The sequence below is a fragment of the Chelon labrosus genome (assembly GCF_963514085.1).
Source record: "Chelon labrosus genome assembly, chromosome: 14".
Classification (NCBI taxonomy): Eukaryota; Metazoa; Chordata; class Actinopteri; order Mugiliformes; family Mugilidae; genus Chelon; species Chelon labrosus.
Genome location: NC_140347.1, coordinates 10,789,342 through 10,814,683, shown reverse-complemented (window position 1 = coordinate 10,814,683; position 25,342 = coordinate 10,789,342). Strand labels below are relative to the sequence as shown.

The window sequence follows — 25,342 nt, the reverse complement described above, 5'->3', positions numbered from 1 at the left end:
CCGCAGATAAATCAGGAATTATGAGCCGTTTGACAGCGCAGAGGCAATGTGTGCTTTCTGGAGTTACACATGCTGCTCTTGGTTCCTTAAAACGACATCTGTTTTTTCCCTGCGCATTTTACACTGCATAAAATGAGGAAGAAGGCTCGGCAGATAACGGGGAGGGACGGTTTTTGTTTCTTTGACCAATGAGCGTGATTTTCCAGCTTGGTTATTATGGGTTTGTTCAGGTGATGGCGTTTGATAAACCTCAGCTGTGTTTCCAAGAAAGACACATGACTGGTGTGGAGGCAGAGCGAATGGGGGCGGCAAGGTAAACGATGAGCAATAGCTGAAATATTGTTCAAATCCATTCAAGCGAACAAAACGAGACATTAACAGTATGCTTGCACAAGCGTGTATAGCATTCTTGAGAGTACCTCAGCAGGTGACAAACATGTCATAGAGACAAGAGCTAAAAGCTAAGAACACTGCCAATATCCCTCAAGAGCTCTTTAATCACAAGTAAAAGTAAAAAGCCTATCCCAGCTGTCATTGGGCTGTCATCATGGATTATGTATACACATGACTGTTTTATTAAATAACATCCATTGATACATTATTTAAAGGGGAACTGCTGTTTTTTACAACCTCAACCTTATTTCTGGCGTTCACTCACCCATATAACTTTGGTGTAATTTGTAGTCATTTGGGAGATATTTAGATTTTCGTATATCCATTCAATGGGAGTGACTGGGGCACCGAAATGCAGCCTCTAAATAACGCATTCTGTAGGTCAGATCCCGGATGATGATTACAGGTAACTCCGGTCTCAACAGGGAATAGCACTAGCGTATCATAACAAAATATTGGTGAAATTAACAAGTTTCGTGGCAGATAATGCGTTATTTCGAGGCTGTGTTTCGGTGCCCCAGTCACTCCCACTATATAGATATACGCAGATCTAAATATCTCCCAAACGACTACAAATTTGCACAAAAGTTATATGGGTGAGTAAACGATTGTATTTTATGCCAGAAATAAGTTTTTTTTTTTTAAGATAAACCAGAAACAAATCCAGACTGGGCATTGTTCATTTAAAAGGGACATTAGTACGGCACCCGTGACCTCGCAGCAACCCATCTGTGACTCCTATACAATACATTTACACAAAGGTGTGCTGTGTTTGCATGAGTCAGTGAAGAGCTAATGGTGCAAGTATGTGCGAATGACCCTGTGTCAAAGGAATCTGGCCTGGCAGAAATGTATGACAGCTAACTATTCAGCTTTACATGATCACTGCTTTACCTATGTAAAAAATACCAGGGACCTGAGTACGTACTTAGTCTCGGTTCAACGCCGTTCGAGAGGTGAATCATGCTCCTTTCACTTCTGACATATACACACACTTCTGACTTCATATGCCGACAGGCGTTCATTTTATTTCATTCATTGGAAGCCGGTTCGGGTGTACGCTGTCATGTTTACAGAAGGTTGAAGACGTGTGCACACGGCGTAGGCGTCAGCTGGGGAAGTCTCTTCCAGTGGTTCCATCCGGGGGAGTGAAGCAGTGCAACCCTTTTTTTCCACTCTGCTTGGTGCTGTCACCTTTTGGTTTTCATGGGCTCGACCCTGTAGAGGTTCACTTGTTTCCATTTCTGGTCGCAACACGCGCTCCACTCCTTTTACACCTACAACAAACAATAACGTGTTTTCGGGAAATTAAAAATATCGTGTGGTGACACTTCCTCAAGGGTGACGAATAGGAAGCGATTGTTTTGCGTTAAAGCTGTTGGTTTTGCAGTGAGATTATGATGTTCAGTTTGTTGTACAGGCGACGTTCTCACCGTTGTGTTTCAGTACCCCTCACCATTTGGACTTTGAGCCCAGTAGAATTTCATACAGCAGAATTCAGTAATCACCCCTTATGGCCACAATGGCCACTCTGTGCTCTGACTGCGTGGTTTGTGGTTGGGTTTGCCCGTGTAAAAAAATAAAACAAAAGAAATAAGTAGTAGTAGTTCGATTGTTAAACTAGTGTGTGGTGTTTTTTATACCAAACATTGACCAAAACACTCACAAAATCCACACAGGAGGCCCCAGTCGGCTTACATTAGAACCCAGAACCTTCTTGCCTGTGAGACATCAGTGCTAACCACCACACCACACGGGATGTACAGAGACCAAACTTCTATTACTTTCCATTCATGTTCAAATCATAATATTTCCTGTTAAATTGAACACCTAAAGCGACCTTTACTCTACATTAACAGTAATTTACCTACCTTCAGATCAGGAACTTTACTTCACTGTGTTTTGACTATCATAACAACTACAAATTATTTAATTTTACAAAACAATTTCAGCTAAAAAATTTTTTTTTGTGAACCTGATTTTTTTTTACATCATGAACGCCTACCAAGCATTGATCAAAGCACTCACAAAATCCACACAGACACAGGAAGAACATGCAAACTCTACATCATCAGTGCTAACCACCACTCCACTGTGCCACCACATAGGACATACAGAGACCAAATTTATTCAAATCCAGATATTTCAAACACCTTTCAATTCGACATGTACTGATATATCTTGTTCCTGATACTTCATCTTCATTTTAACTTTTATTACTGTCCATTCATGTTCAAACTGTAGTATTTCCTGTTAAATAGCTACCTTTACTCTACACCAGGGGTGTCAAACTCATTTTAGTTCAGGGGCCACACACAGCCCAGTTTAATGTCAAGGGGGCCAGACCAATAACACGAAAGCGTATTTACCTATAATTAACGACAACTCCAAATGTTTCCCTTTGTTTTAGTGGAAAGAAGAACATTATGAAAATGTTTACATTTAATGACTGGACATTTCTGTTTAGTTCTAGGTCTTAGTGTTATGTCCACAAATCTTACTAAATCTGTGTGAAGCCTTGGAATAGCAGTTACTTTTATTGGAAAAATCGCAGTTAATGTCTTAAATGTAATCTTTGCAATTCTCAAATTCATCCCGCGGGCCAGATTAGACCCTCTGGCGGGCTGGTTTTGGCCCCCGGGCCGTATGTTTGACACGTATGCTCTACATTAACAATAATTTACCCACCTTCAGATCAGGAACTTTACTTCACGGATTTAATTTTACAAAAATTTTCACCTAAAATTTGTTTTGTGAACCTATGTTTTTTTTATATATAATGAGTGTCTACCAAGCACTGAATGAAAAACCCACACAGACACAGAGAGAACATGCAAACCCCACACAGGAGGACCCAGTCGGCCTCGATTAGAACCCAGAACCTTCTTGCCTGTGAGGCATCAGTGCTAACCACCACTCCAATCCACTGTGCCGATGTATAGGACGTACAAAGATCACATTCAGATATTTCAAACACCTTTCAATTAGACATACTGATATGTCTTCTTCTTCTTGCTATTTAATCGTTTCTAACTTTTATCACCTTCCATTCATGTTCAAATTGTAATATTTCCTGTTAAGCTGAACACCTAAAGCAGCCTTTACTCTACCTACCTTCAGATCTGGAGCTTTACTTCACTGTATTTTGACTACCACAACAACTACAAATGATTTAATTCTACAAACAATTCCAACTAAAACTTGTTTTGTGAACCTGTTATGTTCATTACTTCAGATAACGTTACCTTCTACGGTTCTGGATCATCCGTATATCATACACATGTTTACCGACCTACAATGTCAGTCGCAGCGTCTCACCAACAAAGCACTTGTCATCAAAAACTAATAATGAGCTCTGACTGCAGCCATCAGACCTCTTTCTAATGGCCTCACATTTAAAAAAAGTTCCTCTGGGTGTTCCCTTGAACTTTAAGGCGAGGACGTTAGCTTTTCAGTTTGTGGAATGAGATGCTGAGATAGTGTTATCACTCTAGCTTTACGAGGTGGGTGGTGGGAGACACCAGTGAATTCCCTCAGCACTGAGGAGACTCTCTCCACCCAGCAAGTTTCCATCGCGACATTTTATGAAGGTAAAAGAAAAAAAAAGAAAAATACCACCAGTCATAAAGTTAAAGGTGGAACATTAATCATCTACCGCTTTTGTTCTACATCAGGCGGTGTGAAAGAGGAAGGGCAAGTTACGGAGGAAGTAGACAGTTTAGACGGGGAAGTCTGTCATGGTATCAAATAAAATGAAGAATTGACTGAAGACGTAACACATCACAGCACATCTCCATATATAAAAAAAAACATTTATTTCCATTTCATTTCTTTATGACAAGGACCTGCTGATTACAACATTTTCCTCCTCTAAAAGTCAAGATGAAACGATTGTAGAGGAAGTTTGGACTGATACGTATTTACATGCCAGGTCATGCTCAATACGACTCAGGAGTGGTGGCACAAAGACACTAGATGAGATGTCGGTGACAGGACATGTCCCGTCCTCCCGTCCGCTATCCTCCCTCATCTGTATCTGCTCCTCTCTTTGTCCTTGGACCTCTTGGGGGAGCGGCTGCGGCTCCTGTCCCTGTGGCCGTGGCCTTTGTCGCGTCCCTCTTTGCCGTGTTTGACCCGGGACTTGCCGTGTTTGTGGTCCCTGTCCCTCGAGCGGGATCGAGAGCGCTGGCGGCCCGTCTTCCTGTCCCGCCGGCTCTCCTCGCTGTCCTGGGAAAAAAAAAAAAGAGACGAGAGTATGTTTAAGAGGAGGAATTCTAACCACTGACGGCTCTCATAATTATTTATGTATTAGCTGAACTGGACTAATCTTAAAGATGTTTCATCACACCCAAGTGGATGAGCGATATACCATGACTGATATATTGCTCAAGGACAAGCCTGCGCTTCTTTCGGGAACTTATGTTGCAAAAGTGGAGGTGAAGTGGACAGTTATGTGTTCAGGATAGCAGAGCGGCTTAAAGTGAAATTGTACAAAGAGAACAAAGCGTGATCAGCCGCCCTAGTGTTGCGAGTTTATAGTGAGTCTGCCCGTCTCTTTAGGTGTTTCAGTTTCACCCGAGGGAGGTTCTGAAGGCTCGTGTCTTTGTTTTACTGTCATTATACACTGACTGGCCACAAAAAAAAAAAAAGAGAGTCGCCCCCTGGATTTAACTAAGCAAACAGGTACAAGCCTCCTATTGGATAATTACTGCATGGGTGATTATCTTTCAGCTGGCAACAAGTTATTTAACCCCAACTGATGCAATGAGTAGCTTCTCATTTCTTAAACAACCATGTCTAAAGACACATCCTGTGGTCGTGGAAAAGATGTTAGTCTGTTTGAGAAGGGTCAAATCATTGGCATGCATCAAGCAGAGAAAACATCTAAGGAGATTGAAGAAACTACTAAAACTGGGTTAAGAACTGTCCAACGCATTATTAAAAACTGGAAGGATAGTGGGGAACCACCGACCACCAGCAACAGTAGAACTCAGGGCTATGTTAAATAGTGAAAGTAAGAACATTTCCACACGTACAATGTGAAGGGAACTCCAGGGACTGAACAGCTGTGTAGCCTTAAGAAAACCACTAATCGGTGAGGATAACCGGGAAAAAAGGCTTCAATTTGCTAGGGAGCATAAAGATTGGAGTCTGGAGCAATGGAAGAAGGTCATGTGGTCTGATGAGTCCAGATTTACCCTGTTCCAGAGTGATGGGGGCATCAGGGTAAGAAGAGAGGCAGATGAAGTGATGCACCCATCATGCCTAGTGTCTACTGTACAAGCCTGTGGGGGCAGTGCTGTGATCTGGGGTTGCTGCAGTTGCTCAGGTCAAGGTTCAGCAACATTATGTTGCCCAAAGAATGAGGTCAGCTGACTACCTGAATATACTGAATGACCAGGTTATTCCATCAATGGATTTTTTTTTTCCCTGATGTTCACGGGCATATTCCAAGATGACAATGTCAGGATTCATGGGGCTCAGATTGTGAAAGAGTGGTTCAGGGAGCATGAGACATCATTTTCACACATGTATCGGCCACCACAGAGTCCAGACCTTAACCCCATTGAGAATCTTTGGGATGTGCTGGAGAAGGCTTTGTGCAGTGGTCAGACTCTCCCATCATCAATACAAGATCTTGGTGAGAAATAAATGCAACACTGGATGGAAATAAATCTGGTGACATTGAAGAAGATTACTGAAACAATGCCACAGTGAATGTAATCAAAGCTAAAGAAGGTCCAAGTGTGTGACCTTTTCTTTTGGCCAGGCAGTGTAGATTAAGGACAATGCACAAAAGAGAAGGAAAAGTAAAAATCCAAAATAATATACTATAATATCAAAATTAGGTTGAATTGTTTTTCAAGTGAATCACATGACAAGAGGGTGCAGGGATTTAGGACTTTTCAAAAAATAATGAAATCGGAAAGAATATAAATATTAATTTAGCAAGAAGAGCATATTGACATATTAAATGACAAGCCGACGCCTGATGTTAATTCGATTCCTGGTATTATTATAATTACTGAGAAGCCTGTTATGGCTCAGTTAGTGTAACTCGGTATGCAGCCCATGTGTCTACACACTCAACTACAGCTTGCAGCACATTTATTTGCACATATTCACATCTGCAAACAACAGACTGACAGACACGCTGCAATAACAAGGAAACTCTGAGTAAGTCAGTTAACAGCAAACTGGAATTTGAGCTTGTTAAGATTAAGAGCCTATCTGCGAGATCCGATCACGAAAAGGACAGGTGTGAATACTCTCGGCAGGCATTGCGATTTAATTCGAGAGATACGATCTCTGACCACATTAAAGGCCGCCTATACTCAACAGGGGTGCTCCTACGTCAGCGGAGTTTTGCCTCATTCATTCAGAAACAAAAACACACAACCGCTTTTATAAATGATCTCCTGAAAAGGAAAAAGCATAAGTGAAGTATTTACAAATGAAAGTATTTATTATGAGTATGTTGATGTATTAGGAGCCATGTGTGGTTATGTTACGTATTTCCTCAATCAACGTTTATCTTTATTTCCGTTTATTACGGTGTGTGTATGGAAACTTCCAGGAGTTATAATCTGAGTTTTGTGCAGGTCTAACCAACGTCAGGTCAATAAATAATAAATTAAAGGGGAATTACCGTTTTTTTTACAACCTGGATCTTATTTTTTTGCATAAAATACAATCGTTTACTCACCCATATAACTTTGGTGTCATTTGGAGTCGTTCGCACGATATTTAGATCCACGTATATCCATATAGTGGAAGTGAATGGGGCACCGAAACGCAGCCTCTAAATAACGCATTATCTGTCGCAAAACTCGTTCATTTCACCAATATTTTGTTATGATACGCTAGTGCTATTCCCCGCTGAGTCCAGAGTTATGTGTTATCCATTCACGGACGTGCAGTGGTTTGTTGTTCTTTGGCCAGCTGTTCCTCTCTCTGCCTCCGCATCCTCCTTTCAACAAACTCCTAATCCGTATACTCTGGCTCAAAACGGTAAGAACGTCCATCATAAACAAAGTCATCGTCAGAATCGGAAAAATATTCAGCCATGTTGCAAAAAACTAGCAGTAGCAAATTACAGGTAAACAAGCCGACCGCCATGAGGTTCGCACGGCGTTCAGAGATGACATCATCCAGGTCAGAGGTCAGTAGGTCAATCTACAGACCCTGGATGATGATAACAGGTAACTCCGGACTCAACGGGGAATAGCAGTAGTGTATCATAACAAAATATTGGTGAAATGAACGAGTTTGGCGGCAGATAATGCGTTATTTAGAGGCTGCGTTTCGGTGCCCCAGTCACTCCCACTTTATGGATATACACAGATCTAAATATGGCCCGAAAGACTACAAATTACACGAAAGTTATGAGTGAGTAAACGATCGTATTTTATGCCAGAAATAAGGTCCAGGTTGTAAAAAACAGTAGTTCCCCTTTAAGTTTCGGTGCCCCAGTCACTCCCACTATATGGATATATGCAAATCTAAACATCATCCGAATTACTCCAAATGACACCAAAGTTATATGGGTGAGTAAACGATCATATTTTATGCAAAAAATAAGGTCCAGGTCGTAAAAAAAACGGTAATTCCTCTTTAACGTGTGAAGCCAAAATCATGACGTAGACACATAAAATAAACGCTGTTCTCGGTTCTGGAGCGGCGGTAGAGATCCATTAGAGACAGCAGCTGTTAAAATATTCTACTGAGCCCCAGATAATCTCGGGGTTTATTTGCATACAGAGCGCTAAACCGAGATCTGATCGGACAGCCAAGATGCAGACGGTAATGAAAGGTCTGAACAGGCCCCAATACCACATTAGGCCACCAGCCAGGTAACGCCTTACATGTAAACAAGTAACCACAAGACGTTTCGTCACGTTTTACCGAGAATTCCTCCAGATATAAATCACCTTCTCGGAAGAAAGCTCTGGTGTATCTGACAGACAGACAGACAGATTGCCCACACAGATACGAAAACATTAGTTCCCGTAACTGGATTGCTTCCATGCTGTAGTTTTTCGTTGGACTGTAAGTTTTCCCAAAGTGCTTCTCGCGGGGCGTGACATTTGATATGTGCTTGACACTGATTAGAGAAGTGGAATAAACAGAACAGACATTTGGAGCAGTAACTGTACGTCATTAATCAGTCAAGTGTCGCATGGCTTTAATGGCTAGATTAATGGCCGCATTAATAAAACTCAAGAGCACATTGTCCAAGTAGAGATGATACTCGCAATGGACCATGAATGGACAGCCACTTCACTGCCAATTACGATCAAAAAGACGCTAAAACTGTGAATGTAAACTCTGAGATTTGTAGGTTCTGGGATGTGTTATGTCAACTTTGACGACTTTGTAGGCGTAAAAATATCCAAAATCTGCTGTAAAGGGAATGTACCTTGTGCTTTTTGGACTTTCTGCCGTCCTCATCATCTGAATGATGATGGTGCTTCTTCTCCTTATGTTTCTTCTCAGAGTGCCGATGGCTCGCCACGTCATCCTCCTCGTCCTCGTCCATTAGCAGGTCGTACTTGGAACTTTTGGGAAAGTTACGGAAATCACCAGGAAGACGAGAAGAGAGACAATGCTTGAAGGTCTGCCAAAATAAAACCGGGTATAATGTGCGGCTGCACGCGTGGTTGCTTTCCGCCGAATTATACGCTATGACATGAAGTGGAAAAACTGGATTGGCGCGCAAGGATACTCTTGTTTGGGCTTCATTTGATCTTTGAGAGCCAGCTTGGATCGGCTCTCCACGTCCTTCTCATAGGCTTTGAAGTCGTCTTTGGTGTACTTCCCACCTGGCAAAGAAAGAGAAGGAGGACAATACCACTGAATGTAGAACTAGTTGTACCCTTACTTGCTTTACCAACGATTAAGGGAAATATTCAAAACACACAAAACACAGCGCAACAATGATGTTCACCGCAATGCAACAAACAATACCTTTCCCTTTCCATTTGATCTTTGCAACCGACTGGCTGAAGTCCACGTGAATGCGTCGATCGTCAATGAGAACATTGTCCATTTTGAAGTAAGCCTTCTCACAGTCCTCTTGCTGCAGAGACAGAAGGCACGAAAAGGGATAAGAAAAGAAAAGTTTAGGTAGGAAAAGGATTAAAACAGGTCGAGGCGATAATCGGTCAATAGCTGCAGCTCTAATTTACGTATGTCCAGTATGATTTATGAAGAACTAGAATTATCGCCTTGCAGTTGTAAAGCCTTCAAAAACCAGTCACGTAGCAGCACCTCTCCGTCTGTCCAGACTCATGTGTCCAGAATATGTAATTTAGAGGAATTCAATGAGAAATATTGAACGTTATGGATGAAAATAAAGGCTTTTCTGTTTCTTTTCCTCGTGCACTGGTTCACTAAACTGACGTCTTTCCCCTACTTGCCCAGGGACAGGGGTCCAACAACAGTACAGGACCAACTTTCACTGTGTGGTCTTCTCCCAAACCCAACATTCAAGAAAAAACTCAGAATAAAAAGCTGTATTTTTTTCTGCAAAATGTCCTCGTCTGCCAACAGTTAACCAAGAACAACCAAAGTCTCCATCAAAAATGTTTAGAGACAAGATGTTCGATGCGAGTTGCCGGCCACTAGCCTGGCTCCGCCTGCCTACGTACTTCCGCTCATTTGCATTCCCTACAGTACTCCGTCTGGAATAGCTTGATCTGCTAACGTTTACTCCGGCCAACTGGTTGGCGAACCAATCAGCGAACAGAGGGCGGGTCTGAGAGCGATTACGTTTCAGTTGCGCACCGAGTTTGAAATGTTTACACGAACGGAGACGGATATACTCGAAGCCATTCGCTCCGTTGTGGATATGCTTCCTGGCATTACAGCACTTTTATTCCAATTTCGCGTCCTTAATTGCAATGGGGGATGGTAGAGTAGCGATTTGTTTACTTGTCGCGTTCTTGAAAGCGGAAGTACGAGGCAGCAGAGCCTGAAGGCTCCGGCGCATAACATACGTCATTACCAAACGTTAGTGATTGGTTAAAGGAACTCCGATGATTTTAAACCTCAAACTGTGCCCTCCCACCAGGAAATAAACGTTTGCCAATGGAGCTAGGCCAGACTCTCTGCGAAGTCTGTAGGTATCCAGGCTAGCCGGCCACATGCTCAGATTTTCAACATAAAACAAAAAAAACCCTCTAGGCAGGAGACAGCTGGCTTTGATTGAAATCTGTTCCTCTCATGTATTTGATATTCACAGCTTTTTTGACTGGTATACAAAAGGGAATTTGTTGTTATTAATTCAAGAACTTAGTTTATGGATCAAATATACAGTATTTTTGATCAGATCTATGCCAATGGTGTCTTATAATACACTAAGCAGCGACCTCTAATGGTTTAAATGTCAACTGCACTTCAACTTTTCAAATGTTTTTTACCCCATTTCAGCGAAGTCCACAAAGGTATTGGAAGGGCAAACGGAAAAAACAACTCCGTAGAGAACGCTTACCGCAAAAGGAAATGGCACATCATCATCAACACTATTGGAAACATTTATGGCATGCCTCGTTATCTTGTAGAGGTGTAAATGTAGTTCACCACAAGGAAGTTGGACTCGAAAAGCAAGAACTAGTGCCAGTCAGAGACTGGGGCAAATTCCACTTCAAGCCCTGGCTCGAGGACGGCAGAATAAAGCAGAGACGTGATGTGGGAGTTACAAGAAAGGGAAGAGCTGAGCCTCTGCAGATAAAAAGGTGGCGTCTTCGTTCTGGCCTCTCCAGCCATGGCTAACCCTAACCCTGACGACCTCAGGCGTGGCAGGCACTAGTCAAAGACACTCACACCGCCACTGCAAGGCCACTGGAGACGCCACCATAAAATATTTATCTAACTTTTACTTCTCTATGATAATGACTACAATTCCCCACTGGACGATAAGTTATAAGTCATAACAAGAGCACACTTCATGGTTTATGACTCAATTCCATCATTCACATCCAGTAGGGTTTTTCCATCGGTCGCTGTCACCTGATATACTGTGTTTACTGAAGTTCAATAACCACCTGAATGCAAAATCCTGATAAATACATCATTATACTTCCTTATCCTGGATGAGAATAACTTGACCGCCGCTTTGTTGATCCATATGTGGTCAGTACAACAGTCTGTATGGGAGGAGGGGGCATTGGAGCCTGAATTGGGAAGCCCCTCCTGTTTCCACACATGATGCAACATCATGGTCATGTGTTTACCGCTGTTGACTAAACTGAACAGGTATTGAAACGATTTAGAAACAGATCATTTCTGTTGTTTCAAGGCGTGAAACGAGAAGATCGATATCAATCTGTTTGAGGACTGGATGATTAGGGGAGCATCGTTTAAAGACAGGGGACAGGTGGACGTTTTCAAAGTGAGACACCTGAAAAAAATTCTTACTAATGCCTGAATAGTTGGCTGGTACCAAGGGAAGCTGAAGCAGTGAGCCGTGGAGGTGTTGGGGAGGATTTTTCCCCCCTAAAAGACAAAGATAACCCCGTCCTGGCTGCAGCTCTGATTTCTGCACAACCATGAGACGGATGTAGATCTCTAAAGATACTTGAAATCTCATCTTTTACAAGCAATGGGCTACCTCCTAAGTTAATTTTAACTTTAAAAACTAACTGTACACTAACAATATGTTGTATACATTAGGGATGCACCGAAAAATTTCGGCCGAAAACCGCAAATTTTGCACTTTTGGGCCATTTTCGGCCAAAAATTGCTGCGGTTGTTGCTTGTACGTGTTGTTTCGGCGCTAAAAGTCCATTTTCGGCCAAAACTTTATCGCCGAAACAACACGGCCGAAACAGGATGTTGTGATGATGCAAGCAAAAACGGCAGCAATTTTCGGCCGAAAATGGCCCAAAAGTGCAAAATTTTTGTTTTTTTGGCCGACAAAATTTTGGTGCATCCCTAGTATACATGGACATCACACGCACGTACAGTCTACTTTATGTATTTGATGTCATGTTTGCATGTAAGAGGCTCACCTTTTCAAACTCAATGAAAGCGTAACAGAGGGAATCTCCAGTTTTCCAGTCTCTGATGATCTCACAGCTGCAGAGAACATGGCAACACAAGAAATGTCACTTCAAAAGTCAACGTGGAGCTGAAACTAAACGTAGATTTTCCACGTGGACGGAGTATTTATGAACAATTACTAAACAAACGCATGTTAGCGTCACCTTTTTATGGAGCCAAAGCGGGAAAAGATGATTTCCAGGTCCTCATCTGTGGTCACTGGGTTCAGTTTGCAGACAAACAGCACGTTCTCTGGAGGCTTCATATCTGCATCTGGGAGGTCGCCCACCTACAACATTAAGAGTGTACAGACGTCACCGTTACCTCTGGTATTTTCAACAGACAACGAAGAGCAGATTTCTTTGTCGCACCATCTCCAGCAGGATAGCCTGAGTCTTGGCCTCTTTCTCCTTCAGCCTCTCCTCCAGTTCCTCAGCTCCTTTCCCATCCGTGTCATCGATCACTTCGTCCGCCCCGATACGGCCACTCTGCACACACACACACGGCAGAAACATGTTGTTATATTCATTGTATTTAAATGTATTTTTACCCGTCTCTCCAGCTTTATTTGTGTAGACAAAATGTGCGGTGTAAGAAACGGTGGTACTATACTCACATCTAGCTGCTCTTTGGTGGGCTCAGGCGATCGATCAGGCACTGGCAGATTAGGAGGGTCGTCAAATGGGTCATCCAGGATCACCGTGTGATTTATCCTGAGAAAGATAAATTCTCGTCATCACTGTATAAAACTATATGTGAGGTTTTACTGAAAAGTGCAACATCAAACCAACGCACTGTTTAGACATTTTTGCCACTGAATGTAGACCAGTGTACACAGAATAAATTCTTAGTAGATTATCAGTCCTGTTACACTCAATTTGGATTTCATTATGAGATGTGTTTCAAGCAGTAGAGGAAAAAAAATAGGTCTGCACCGAATTATATAATGATACAACCAATCCGAGCCATTTCGTTGTGAACAAATTAAACTCTACGTCACTCAGATGACGTGTCTCGGTCACTCTTCTGTCCATCACCCCATGAAGCCCACCAAGATGATTTGATTGGCGTAATTGGAAGCAGATCAGACCAATTTTCCACCGCATATATTTTGTGGGTATGGGAAGTCCAGGCTACACTGAATGTGGAGTTTGAGTCAAACCTTAAAGGGGAATTACCTTTTTTTTTTTTTTTTACAACCTGGACCTTATTTCTGGCATAAAATAAGATCGTTTACTCACCCATATAACTTTTGTGTCATTTGGAGTCCTTCGAAAGATATTTAGATACGCGTATATCCATATAGTGGGAGTGACTGGGGCACCGAAACACAGCCTCTAAATAACGCATTATCGCAAACAAGCCGACCGTCGCGGGTGCGCGCAGCGCTCAGAGATGACATCATCCAGGTCAGAGGTTAGTAGGTCAATCTACAGACCCCGGATGATGATAACAGGTAACTCTGGACTCAACGGGGAATAGCACTAACGTATCATAACAAAATATTGGTGAAATGAACAAGTTTCGTGGCAGATAATGCGTTATTTAGAGGCTGTGTTTCGGTGCCCCAGTCACTCCCACTATATGAATATACGCACATCTAAATATCTTACAAATGACTCCAAATGACACAAAAGTTATATGGGTGAGTAAACGATCGTATTTTATGCCAGAAATAAGGTCCAGGTTGTAAAAAACGGTAATTCCTCTTTAACGTGTGAAGCCAAAGTCATGACGTACACATATAAAACACCGCTGTTCTCGGTTCTGGAGCGGCGGTAGAGATCCATTAGAGACAGCAGCTGTTAAAATATTCTACTGAGCCCCAGATGATGTCGGGGTTTATTTGCATACAGAGCAAGAAACCGAGATCTGATCAGACAGCCAAGATCAGACGTTAATGAAAGGTCTGAACAGGCTCCAATACCACATTAGGCTACCAGCCAGGTAACACCTTCCATGTAAACACTAAGAAAACAGTGCATGCAAATGACTGGAAAGGTGTCCAAAGTACTCTTAAGAAATTAAGTTCATCAGTTAGATGTCAATCATGGTATTCTGCTGCCCCACCCTCCCACAGGATAACAGTGGTTAAAACAGTAGAGTCACACTCTCCATAGAGACTGACTCACCTTATATCCTGAAAAGGGACAAAATCTTTGTCAACAAACGTCTCGTTGATCTTCTTCAGGACGTCCATGCCTTCTGTCACTTCCCCAAACACAGTATGAACTCCGTCCAGGTAGTCCAGGTTCTCGTTGGCGGTAATGAGGAACTAGGAACAATGATGCCAATCAATCAAGCAAAAAAATGTAAAACTTTATGCAGGAACATTTGAAAATACTGCACGCAGACACAATTTCGGTCCGTCTTGTTCACCTGAGAGCCATGCTGATCGTTGCCATTGTTCACCATGGACACCGTCCCACTCTTCCTGTGTTTGATTCGCGGCGCTTTCTCTGCATCAAAAAAGCGGGCCTGGTCGCCGTAGAGCTTGCTAACAGTACAAAGGAGGAGAGGAAAATGTTTCAATGTTTATGTCAATAAATAAATAAATATATTTTTTAAATCAACTGTGAACTTTGATGAAAATGTCTGACCTGAACACAGATTCTCCGCCACGGCCTGTCCCAGTGGGATCTCCAGTCTGAACAATGAAATCTCTCTGGAAAGAGGGAAAACACAGAATTGTGAATCTATGCCTTTCGTGGAAACTCTTAACATGAAATCTAGTCAGGGGAACTCAGAATCAGAAATCCAATAAAAGAATTTTGTTTGATAGTATGATTATATGAAGAGGTGCAAAGAGAAGATTGTTCCATCTGTCGTCTGCCTACAGTATACTCTCTGTCATAATATCGAACAAGTTGTGTAACAGGCATCGTCTGTGTCTCATTCTTACACACATGTGAACTTAAGTGACATCCCATTCTTAATTCATAGGGTTTAATATGACGTCAGCCCACCCTTTGCAGCTATAACAGCTTCCGCTCTTCTGGGAAGGCTTTCCACGAGGTTTGGGAGTATGTTCATGGGAATTTTTGACCATTCTTCCAGAAGAGCATTTGTGAGGTCAGACACTGATGTTGGACGAGAAGGCCTGGCTCTCAGTCTTCGCTCTAATTCATCCCAAAGGTGTTCTATCAGGTTGAGGTCAGGACTCTGTGCAGGCTAGTCAAGTTCTTCCACACCAAACTCTCTCATCCATGTCTTTATGGACCTTGCTTTGTGCTCTGGTGCACAGCCATGTTGGAAGAGGAAGGGGTCATCCCCAAACTGTTCCCACAAAGTTGGGAGCATGGAATTGTCCAAAATCTCTTGGTATGCTGAAGCATTCAGAGTTCCTTTCACTGGAACTAAGGGGCCAAGCCCAGCTCCTGACAAGTACCGTTTTCCTGGCAACCACCAAACCCAGATTCATCCATCAGATTGCCAGGTGGAGAAGCGTGATTCATCACCCCAGAGAACGCGTCTCCACTGCTCTAGAGTCCAGTGGCGGCGTGCTTTACACCACTGCATCCGACGCTTTGCATTGCACTTGGTGATGTATGGCTTGGATGCAGCTGCTCGGCCACGGAAACCCATTCCATGAAGCTCTCTACGCACTGTTCTTGAGCTAATCTGAAGGCCACATGAAGTTTGGAGGTCTGTAGAGGTTGACTCTGCAAAAAGTTGGCAACCTCTGTGCCCTATGCTCCTCAGCATCTGCTGACCCCACTCTGTCATTTTACGTGGCCTGCCGCTTCGTGCCTGAGTTGCTGTCGTTCCCAGTCACTTCCACTTTGTTATATTCCCACTGACAGTAGAATACTGAGCAGTGAGAAAATTTCACGACTGGACTTGTTGCACAGGTGGCATCCTATCACAGTACCACGCTGCAATTCACTGAGCTCATGAGAGCGACCCACTCTTTCACAAATGTTTGTAGAAGCAGTCTGCATGTCTAGGTGCTTGATTTTACACACCTGTGGCCATGGAAGTGATTGGAACACCTGAATTCAGTTATTTGGATGAGTGAGTGAGTGAGTGAAGACTTTTGGCAGTATAGTGTATCCGTGTGGTCACTTTGCATGTAAAAACTTGGCCCACAGCACCCTCACCAGGCGACTGAAGTTTACTCTGTGCCATGTTTGGAAAAAAAAAATAATATATATATATATATATATATATACATGAGATTGATTCGTTACAAGAGAGTTTAATTTACCTGTACATTGTGGACGAGACAGTAGTTGTAGTATTTTATCTTGCATAGTTTCAGGAAGTTTAAGCAAGCTGCAAAAGAGGAGAGTTCAGGTTAGCAGTTATAAGAATTTAACAAATGTTTAATATCACAAAGACTGTATTAATCGTTAGGACATGCGTTTGTCTCTCTATATATGGCGTTGGTGGCAAATTAACTCTCAATTTAGCAAGTTATTATTAAACGATCAAATGAATCGAAGGTAACTAGCTAACAGCGTTAGCTAGCCTCCACTCATCCAGTAATTTAGCTTGCCGCTGGCTAACTCGAGCAGCAGCCAGTTCGTTAAATTAGCCACCGTTAACATGTGCAAGATGTTTAATTTTCTTACTTTTGGGTCTTTCTTCTGTAAACAAATCAATTACAATATCTCCCAGCGTCGTTTCAAGGAGCACCGCCATGCCGACGTTCCCGATCTCGCGAGAAGAGAGCCTGTGACCGTCTGCCTGGGAGATTCCGTGCGCCTGCGCAGTTCACACGTCTTGGTCAACGTTTTTCGTCGGACGCTCGTTTGCTTGGAAGTTAAAACAAGCTAAAAATGGAAATGACGGGGCCGAGAGTTTGTGTTATTTTTCTTCTTTTTGTCTCGTCAACCTGCGCGCAGTCGTCGACCAGGCCGCTGAATACGGTAAGACAACAAAGCGATGGCCAAAAACGGAGCTAATTTGAGCACGTAAACGTAACGTTAGCTTACTGAGCTACAGGGGTAACGGTGATGGCAGACATTGTGGCGTTAAACCAGTTCTGACTTCTCTTTATTTTTTATTTTTTTTTAACTTTACTTTTAATCATTCGTCTCCGTAGGAAAACATCCTGATCAACGTGACAGCAGGCACGCTGGCGGACACACAACTGCAAGACTCTAACAATTTACAGGTATATATACACGATGTAAACAAACCATTTAAATGACAATCAAAAGCGTCTGTAGGTCGAGCCTCAAAGCTGTTACCTTTCTTATTTCAGATCAATTTAAACATATCGGTGGGCGAAGAGCAGGTGTTGGTCAATGACATCCCAGTGGAGCTGTTCGGGGTCACGAGGTTCAACTGTCAAGCTCTTCTCTGTGAGTTTTCTTCACACAGACCATTTATGATGGATCCGAGTACAAATCCACAGGTGTAGTCCATGGTGTGGACTGTGTATGTGGTCTAGGATCCGTACTGAATGGGGTCACTTTGTCTCCCTGTGTTGGTGTTATCAGAAGTACATCAATTGTTTCGTCATCTCTCTAATTTTTAGTTGTCTCCTGAGGACTATGAGTCAAACCCCCTGCTACTGCTTAAAGGGGAATTACTGTTTTTTTTACAACCTGGACCTTATTTCTTGCATATAATACGGTCTTTTACTCACCCATATAACTTTGGTGTCATTTGGAGTCTTTCGGAAGATATTTAGATCTGCGTATATCCATATAGTGGGAGTGAATGGGGCACCGAAACACAGCCTCTAAATAACGCATTATCTACCGCTAAACTCTTATTTCATTTCACCAATATTTTGTTATGATACGCTAGTGCTATTCCCTGTTGAGTCCGGAGTTACCTGTTATCATCATCCCGGGTCTGTAGATTGACCTACTAACCTCTGACCTGGATGATGTCATCTCTGAGCGCCGCAGTGTAATTTGCTACTGCTAGTTTTCTGCAACATGGCTGAATATTTTTCCGATTCTGAAGTTGTGGATGACGACTTTGTTTCATGATGGACGTCCTTACCGTTTTGAGCCAGATTATACGGATGAGGAGCTCGTTGAAAGGAGGATGCAGAGGCAGAGAGAGGAACAGCTGGCCAAAGAACAAACCGCGAATAGATAACGGGTAACTTTGGACTCAACGGGGAATAGCACTAGCGTATCATAACAAAATATTGGTGAAATGAAAGAGTTTCGCGGCAGATAACACGTTATTTAGAGGCTGCGTTTCGGTGCCCCATTCACTCCCACTATATGGATCTTAGGAAGGACTAAAAATGACACCGAAGTTATATGGGTGAGTAAACGATCGTATTATATGCCAATAAGGTCCAGGTTGTAAAAAAAGCATAATTTAAACCGATAAAGGACTGCTGTACGGTGGCCCTGAAGGTCAAAACACAACGACATTTCACAAAACACAACAACATTTCAGATTAAAGGGTAGGGACAACACTTATTGTTTCTGATTGGACAGAACCCGACAGTGTAACGTCATTTCCTGTTTCTACTCGTCTGTGTCCGCGCACAAGTTTTAAACCGCGTTGGAAAGAATAGAGGACGAGACGGCATTGATAGAGGAATGTTTTGAAAGAGGACATACATGTGATGTCATTCTTGATATGCTTTCAACCCATCATGACACATTAACATGTCCCTCGGGATCCCTGAAAGCACGGTCGTAGGAGTTAGGACTGCGGAGACGGGGCAACTACGTCCTCATCGTGCGTCCCCTCTGCCTCTTTTAAATAATGCCACTGTCTTTCCGCTAGACATGCAGAAATTTGGCTACGGCTCCTACTTCTTTCCACAATGTGGACAGTACATGTTGTCTGCTTTCAAAGCGCATCACGGTGTCTACACTTCACAAAGCGTCATTTCTTGGCTGGGATCAACCAATCACATCAGCTTATATTTTAGCACGGGTTCCGTCCAATCAGAAACGTGAAGTGTTGTCCCTACCCTTTCCGTAATCTTAAATGTCGTTGTGTTTTGACCTTCAGGGCCACCGTACTGCTGCTTAAATGATAGACTCTGTGACAAACAGCTTAAGGTTTGAGGTCATTTCTCATTTTGAACCGCTGCCACAAACTTTACATTATTCATGCTTTCTTTTGCAGTGGACGCCAACAATGGAAGCAGTGAGTTTGAATCTGGGGACGTGGTATCGACCGTCACCCGGGTGATGGTGAGCCAAAACAGGCTGTACAGCGACTCGGAGGAGGTCGTGGCTCTTCAAGTCTTCAGTGAAGTAATAGAGATGGAGGGCAAAGAGGTAATCGCTTTTTTTTTATTTATTAATTGAGTCGTAGTGACTCGCGTTGGAATCAGTTTGTAAACGCACCATTGTGACGGTTCTTTAGGTCCAGCAGCCTGACATGTGTGAGGTGAAAATACTGATGAGCCCAGACTTCCAGAAGCTGGCTCAGTTCACCAACATCTACCCCATTGGACACAGCGAGATCTTCAGGGCTCCCAGGGAAAACGACGTGGTCGTCACGGATCCACCAAATTCTAGAAAAGGTTTGTTTTGAGGCAGACAGACACTCTATCGCGGTCCAGTTTAGCGCGCATTCTTATCTCACTTCTTCTGCAAATCAGACGAAGAGCAGCTGATGTCCCAGACCACCAGCCAGTACCCCCTAAAGCACACGGAGACCACCCAGGAAGAGACTGCAGCTCCGGGAAAGCTCCCCGAGACTCCCCTGCGCATGGACCCCGACCTGATGTACGATGTCAAATACGACGACGAGTTCGACGAGAGGGACTCGAGCCAGCCCGATCACAATCAGATGGAAACTCCACCCGAGGAAGTTATATCATCCTACTCTGTGAGCAAAAGCGCCATTACACCCTCTGTACTTCCTGACTCCTTGGTATCTGCTGTTGCGCTTCCAGCTGAAAAAAATGGCTAGTTGTAGATGTGATTGGATGTTTAGGGGGGAAGACAATGACAGGATCCCAGAGTCAGTCAAAGTCAGTTTGTTCACATATGATTGCGATTGCGGCTATAACAGCTTCAACTCTTCTAGGAAGCCTTTCCACAAGGTTTAGGAGTGTGTTTATGGACATTTTTGACCATTCTTCCAGAAGCGCATTTGTAAGATCAGGCACTGATGGCCTCGTACGAGAAGGTCTGGCCGGGCCAGTCAAGTTCTTCCTCACCAAACTCTCTCATCCATGTCTTTATGGACCTTGCTTTGTGCACTGGTGCTCAGTCATGTTGGGACAGGAAGGGGCCGTCCCCAAACTGTTCCCACGGAGTTGGCAGCATGGACTCATCCAAAATCTCTTGGTATGCTGAAGTATTCAGAGTTCATTTCACTGGAACTAAGGGGCCAAGCCCAGTTCCTGAAAAACAACCCCACACTATAATAACCCCCCCCCCTCCACCAAACTTCACACTTGACACAATGCAGTCAGACAAGTACCGTCCTCCTGGCAACCGCCAAACCCCGATTGGTCCATCGGATCGCCAGATGGAAAAACGTGATACGTCGCTCCAGAGAACGCGTCTCCACTGCTTTAGAGTCCAGTGGTGGCGTGCGTATCCGTGGACATTAGTCAGCTTTATCTGAAACGGTGTTCACTGGAGGTGATAATGCTTGTAGGGACAAAGTTAGGGACAGGAAGGCGGTCACCTTAAATCGTGCTGGTCGCGGTTAATGACGCATGCTCTCCCCGTTAATGGTTTGTTTCCTAGCGAGGCGTCGCACGTACGCTGCTTGGAAACTTTTCGGTAATATCTAGCTCACGCCTCCGTGTCCGTCCTCTCCTCAGGCCATGTGTCAGTGGGTAGAACACGCGAGGGAGCGTCTGCGGCGCTTCTGCTCCGAATCCCTGCCGCTCTTCTTCCTGGTCATGTGGGTGGTGGTGATCGGCGTCGTCGGATCGGCGGTGATCGTCAAGATCCTGGACTTGTTCTTCCCGGCTTGCGAACACAAGTGAGTTCTTTGTGTTGGGGGTTTCTGGACAATCTGCTGGAATAACCTTTCCGCCAATTATCTCCAAAATAACCAACCTTTCATTTTCTGTTCCCAGACACATCTTTCAACTAAACCCCGTCACTCTGATGCCAGAGGTCGAGAAGCTCAACCTGCTGGAGGACGTAGAAATAGAAGCAGAGGAAGAAGAGAAGAAGCCTTAAGCCGTTAAAGAGTGACTTGGCCAGCTCCTTTCAGTTGGTTCCCTTTTGTTATTTAACCTACCGTTTGACAACTTAACGCATGGGAACAACAGTTAAAATCAAACTCCCATCAAGGTCCTTTCATTTAGCTGCGATGTGATCCAAACATTTCGGAGCAAAAAAAATCCTGCATGTTCTCGCTGAAAGTGGGACGGCGCCGCTCTCTCTCTCTCTCTCGTGCCCAGTAGTCAGTTTAGCATTAAAGAATGACAAACTAGGGGTGACATTTAGCGCACGCGTTACCTCTCGTTTGTTTATTCCTCGAAGAACTTGTAGTTTTCCTCGTCGGCCTTTCAAGGGAGCAAAAAATTGCTCTTAAAAAACAAAAGAGTAGTTCCTAAAGTGTTGAACTTTAAGCCAACGTTTAACAAGCTATCCTCAAAGCACTATGAAAATGTGAACGTTAAAACCGCTGCACTTCAACGACCGTTCAAGGAACGCCATTCACAGACGAAGATCATGCAATGCGACTAAAAGGACCTTCATGTGATATGGTTTTGTCGAGGTTTTCCTCTCCTTCTCTTATCTTTCTTTTGGCAGTTTGTCGTTACCGACGCATTACAACCCACTTAAGAGTAGACTCAATCTTGAGGAAGAGGCTGGCGCAGAGTCAGAGTCAGTACTTTGGGTTTAGCTAATGAACACGAACAAGCTGAGCGTTTTGCGAGCAGATTTTTTTCCATTCCCTTAAGACACTTTGTTTATGTAGGACGTCCGTACAGGATGCACTTTTTCGCACTATATTTTTCCTCCAAAGTGATCCTCTCCCCCCCCACCCTCCCCCCCACGACTGAGAACTCTAAATGTGCTAGGATGAAATTCTTCAATATACTCGTGAGGCTGGCAGCGTCTAACTCTGATGGAATAAGTTTAACAAGACAAAGCTGTGCAGATCACGGCGTGTCTTCTGTCACAGTTCAGAAGCTGTTGATCTGAATGTCAGTAGTGAGGAGGTGCCTCCCTAGGAGACCACTGTTGAGGTTCATATGTTGATTGTCTTTCTTCACGGTGCCTCTGTGACTATTTTGGGATCCTTTCACTAAATGGGGATGGCGGGCAGGTGGGTGGGTGGGTGGTGGGTTATAATGTATTTTACATGAGTCCGTTTTGTGTGTGGCTTCCTGTTATTGATATTGGAGAATGTAAGTGACATTGCTGATGTCTATGCACCTGAAACCGTACAAGACAAGTGACTGATATGACTGGACTGAAGAATGACCACAAAGTAAATGTGTAAATTGTTGTTAAAGATGATCAACGTGCACTTGTTTTGAATCGGGGAGTGAAAATTGCACAGATGTGGTTAGTCTCAAACAGAGTACCGCTCCAGATGTTTCCAAGCGCGCGCGGACAGTGTTACCCGTCAAAAAAAAAAAAACATGGCTTTCGTTAAAATTCAGCATCTACTTGTTTTGTGTGTGTGTGTGTCTGTGTCATTTCAAAACCCGTCGCGCTTGTTAAAAGACACCCCCCGAAAAAGCATCGCTTGCGTACCTCAAGAGCAGGTGAGGTCGCGGCCGTCTCCCCCCGAGGCTCACTTAAACGGCAGAATGCATGATGTACTGCGTTAGCGAAAAGGTGCATGTGTAGTCTAGCTAGTGAATGCAGTTGGAATGCAGACTGTCTGCAAGTTTATACGTCGAAACTAGAAAACTGCATGAAGACTCAAAAGCGGCACTAGGAACCGGCTCAAATTCCAAATCGATCCAGTCTACGCTGCAGACGACGCCACACGGGTCTCCAAGGCACTATAAGGCATGAAATCGGGACGCGTCACCGAGGAATAAAAACAAAAACTGTGTTTTAATTTGCTTTGTTTCAATTGGTGTTGAGATCCATGGAATATCTTTTTGACATCCGTGTGCGTAAATTGTATGAACTACAGCTGGACTGTGTATTTGGGTCTAAAGTCATGCTGATTAAACGCTTTCTTTGCAACCATCACACTGGTAACGGTTTATTGTCTGATAATTAACTGTGCTTGAGGATCTGGGCCCGTATTCCTGAAGATGCTGAGAATCTTCCCAGAGAGCTGCTAAATTAGCCTAAAAAAATCCTAGCAAGGAGTCTGATCAAGGAATGGACATAAACTCTGATCTTAGTGAGGATGTGTTTGACCCCGTTGTTAGGTATGAGTCATAATTTCAAAAGGTGTGATTGGTTGATCCTAAAAGCTAGATAAAAATACACTTTTAGTGATAATGGGCCTAGAATGGACCGTCAAATCAATAGACTTAAAGGGGAACTACTGTTTTTTTTTAACAACCTGGACCTTATTTCTGGCATAAAATACGATCGTTTACTCACCCATATAACTTTGGTGTAATTTGGAGTCGTTCGGGAGATATTTAGATCTGCGTATATCCATATAGTGGGAGTGAATGGGGCACCGAAACACAGCCTCTAAATAACGCATTATCTGCCGCGAAACTGGTTCATTTCACCAATATTTTGTTAAGATACGCTAGTGCTATTCCCCGTTGAGTCCGGAGTTAGCCGTCATCATCATCCGGGGTCTGTAGATTGACCTACAGACCCCGGATGATGTCATCTCTGAGCGCCACGTGCACCCGCAACAGTCGGCTGGTTTACCTGTAATTTGCTACTGCTAGTTTTTTGCAACATGGCTGATAGCAGGTTGTAAAAAAAAAAACAGTAGTTCCCCTTTAATCATAGAATCTAATCTCTACGAAGACTGTGTTATTATAAATAATATTTTACATAAAAAGAAAACCTCTGTTAAATAAATAGTAAGCTATACTTTTACTTTTCTTTAAAATTATCCTACAAAATGTGTGATTACACTCCCACTTGCACAGTATTCACATGCTGATAGTTATATTTATTTGCTTACATTCATTCGCCATGCTGGTAATCTTTACACTTCACCCGTTTGGTATTAACGAGGGTAAAATGGCTCAGCCCTAAGACGTCATGTTGCCTTACGCCAAAGAGGAAATGCCCGTGAAATGGATGTTTTGCCCAGACCCTAAACATAGCAGTAAGGGAGCAGCATCTTGGTTAAAGACCAAGACTATAAAAGGTTACGGAGCGGCCGGCTGAAAACTTGTGGAGTGAGATCAGAAATGCTGTTTCCGAGGCAAAACCAAGGAATTCAGAGGAACGGTGTATTGTAAGCCAACGGTCCCGGGCTGGAAAACCTGTTCACAGGCGCCAGAAGCTGTCTGAATCCATGCAACGCAGATGTGGAGTCAACACCAGCTCAGTGATTCACAGGAAAGCTTCACTTTCCGTAAAGTATTAACCAATTTGTTAAGTAAATGTTTTGGTTTAGAATAGTATGTGCAGTGTTCCCAGAGTATTTGCATGTATGGAAATAAAAACTATTCTAAGGATTGTGAGAACACTGCTATTATATTGAGCACAATTGCATCCATGCAATTATTTAAACTCGGTTTAGCAGTACCATTAGTATTGGCTGCTCCGTTCATTGTGGAAGTTATTCATAAATATACTGTATTCTAAGAAATCAGGATTAATTGGTGCAATCACAGAATTAGTTGCAGAGTCAGAGAACATGGAGGTCTAAGTGAAATACTTTTCTTCGTGACTTTCTTGCTTGTCTATAGACAAACACACAAGCTTCTTTTAAATAAGTATATATTTGACTGATGCACACAAGAGTCTGGTCATTATTTCCAGTGTTATAACTGAAAGTAAACCGTTCAATTGTGTCCTCAGAGTGTGTTTTTAAAGGGGAACTACTGTTTTTTTACAACCTGGACCTTATTTCTGGCATAAAATACGATCGTTTACTTAGTGA

General features: G+C 43.2%; 2 protein-coding genes across 2 annotated transcripts; one reads left to right on the top strand and one right to left on the bottom strand.

Annotated features, from left to right (window-relative positions):
- Positions 1-4,185: 4,185 nt before the first annotated feature.
- ppil4 (peptidylprolyl isomerase (cyclophilin)-like 4) lies at positions 4,186-17,100 on the bottom strand. The gene is made up of 13 exons (XM_084560736.1): positions 17,010-17,100; positions 16,643-16,710; positions 15,036-15,100; positions 14,815-14,932; positions 14,568-14,710; positions 13,052-13,148; positions 12,807-12,923; positions 12,600-12,724; positions 12,405-12,471; positions 9,361-9,472; positions 9,119-9,215; positions 8,813-8,951; positions 4,186-4,620 (listed from the first exon to the last, which is right to left on the bottom strand). Exons 1-13 carry the CDS (start codon positions 17,077-17,079, stop codon positions 4,420-4,422), a joined length of 1,419 nt encoding a protein of 472 aa, XP_084416862.1. The 5' UTR covers positions 17,080-17,100; the 3' UTR covers positions 4,186-4,419.
- Positions 17,101-17,149: 49 nt separating this feature from the next.
- ginm1 (glycoprotein integral membrane 1) lies at positions 17,150-22,620 on the top strand. The gene is made up of 8 exons (XM_084560735.1): positions 17,150-17,306; positions 17,483-17,554; positions 17,645-17,744; positions 19,493-19,647; positions 19,736-19,895; positions 19,974-20,203; positions 21,153-21,316; positions 21,414-22,620. Exons 1-8 carry the CDS (start codon positions 17,217-17,219, stop codon positions 21,517-21,519), a joined length of 1,077 nt encoding a protein of 358 aa, XP_084416861.1. The 5' UTR covers positions 17,150-17,216; the 3' UTR covers positions 21,520-22,620.
- Positions 22,621-25,342: the final 2,722 nt, after the last annotated feature.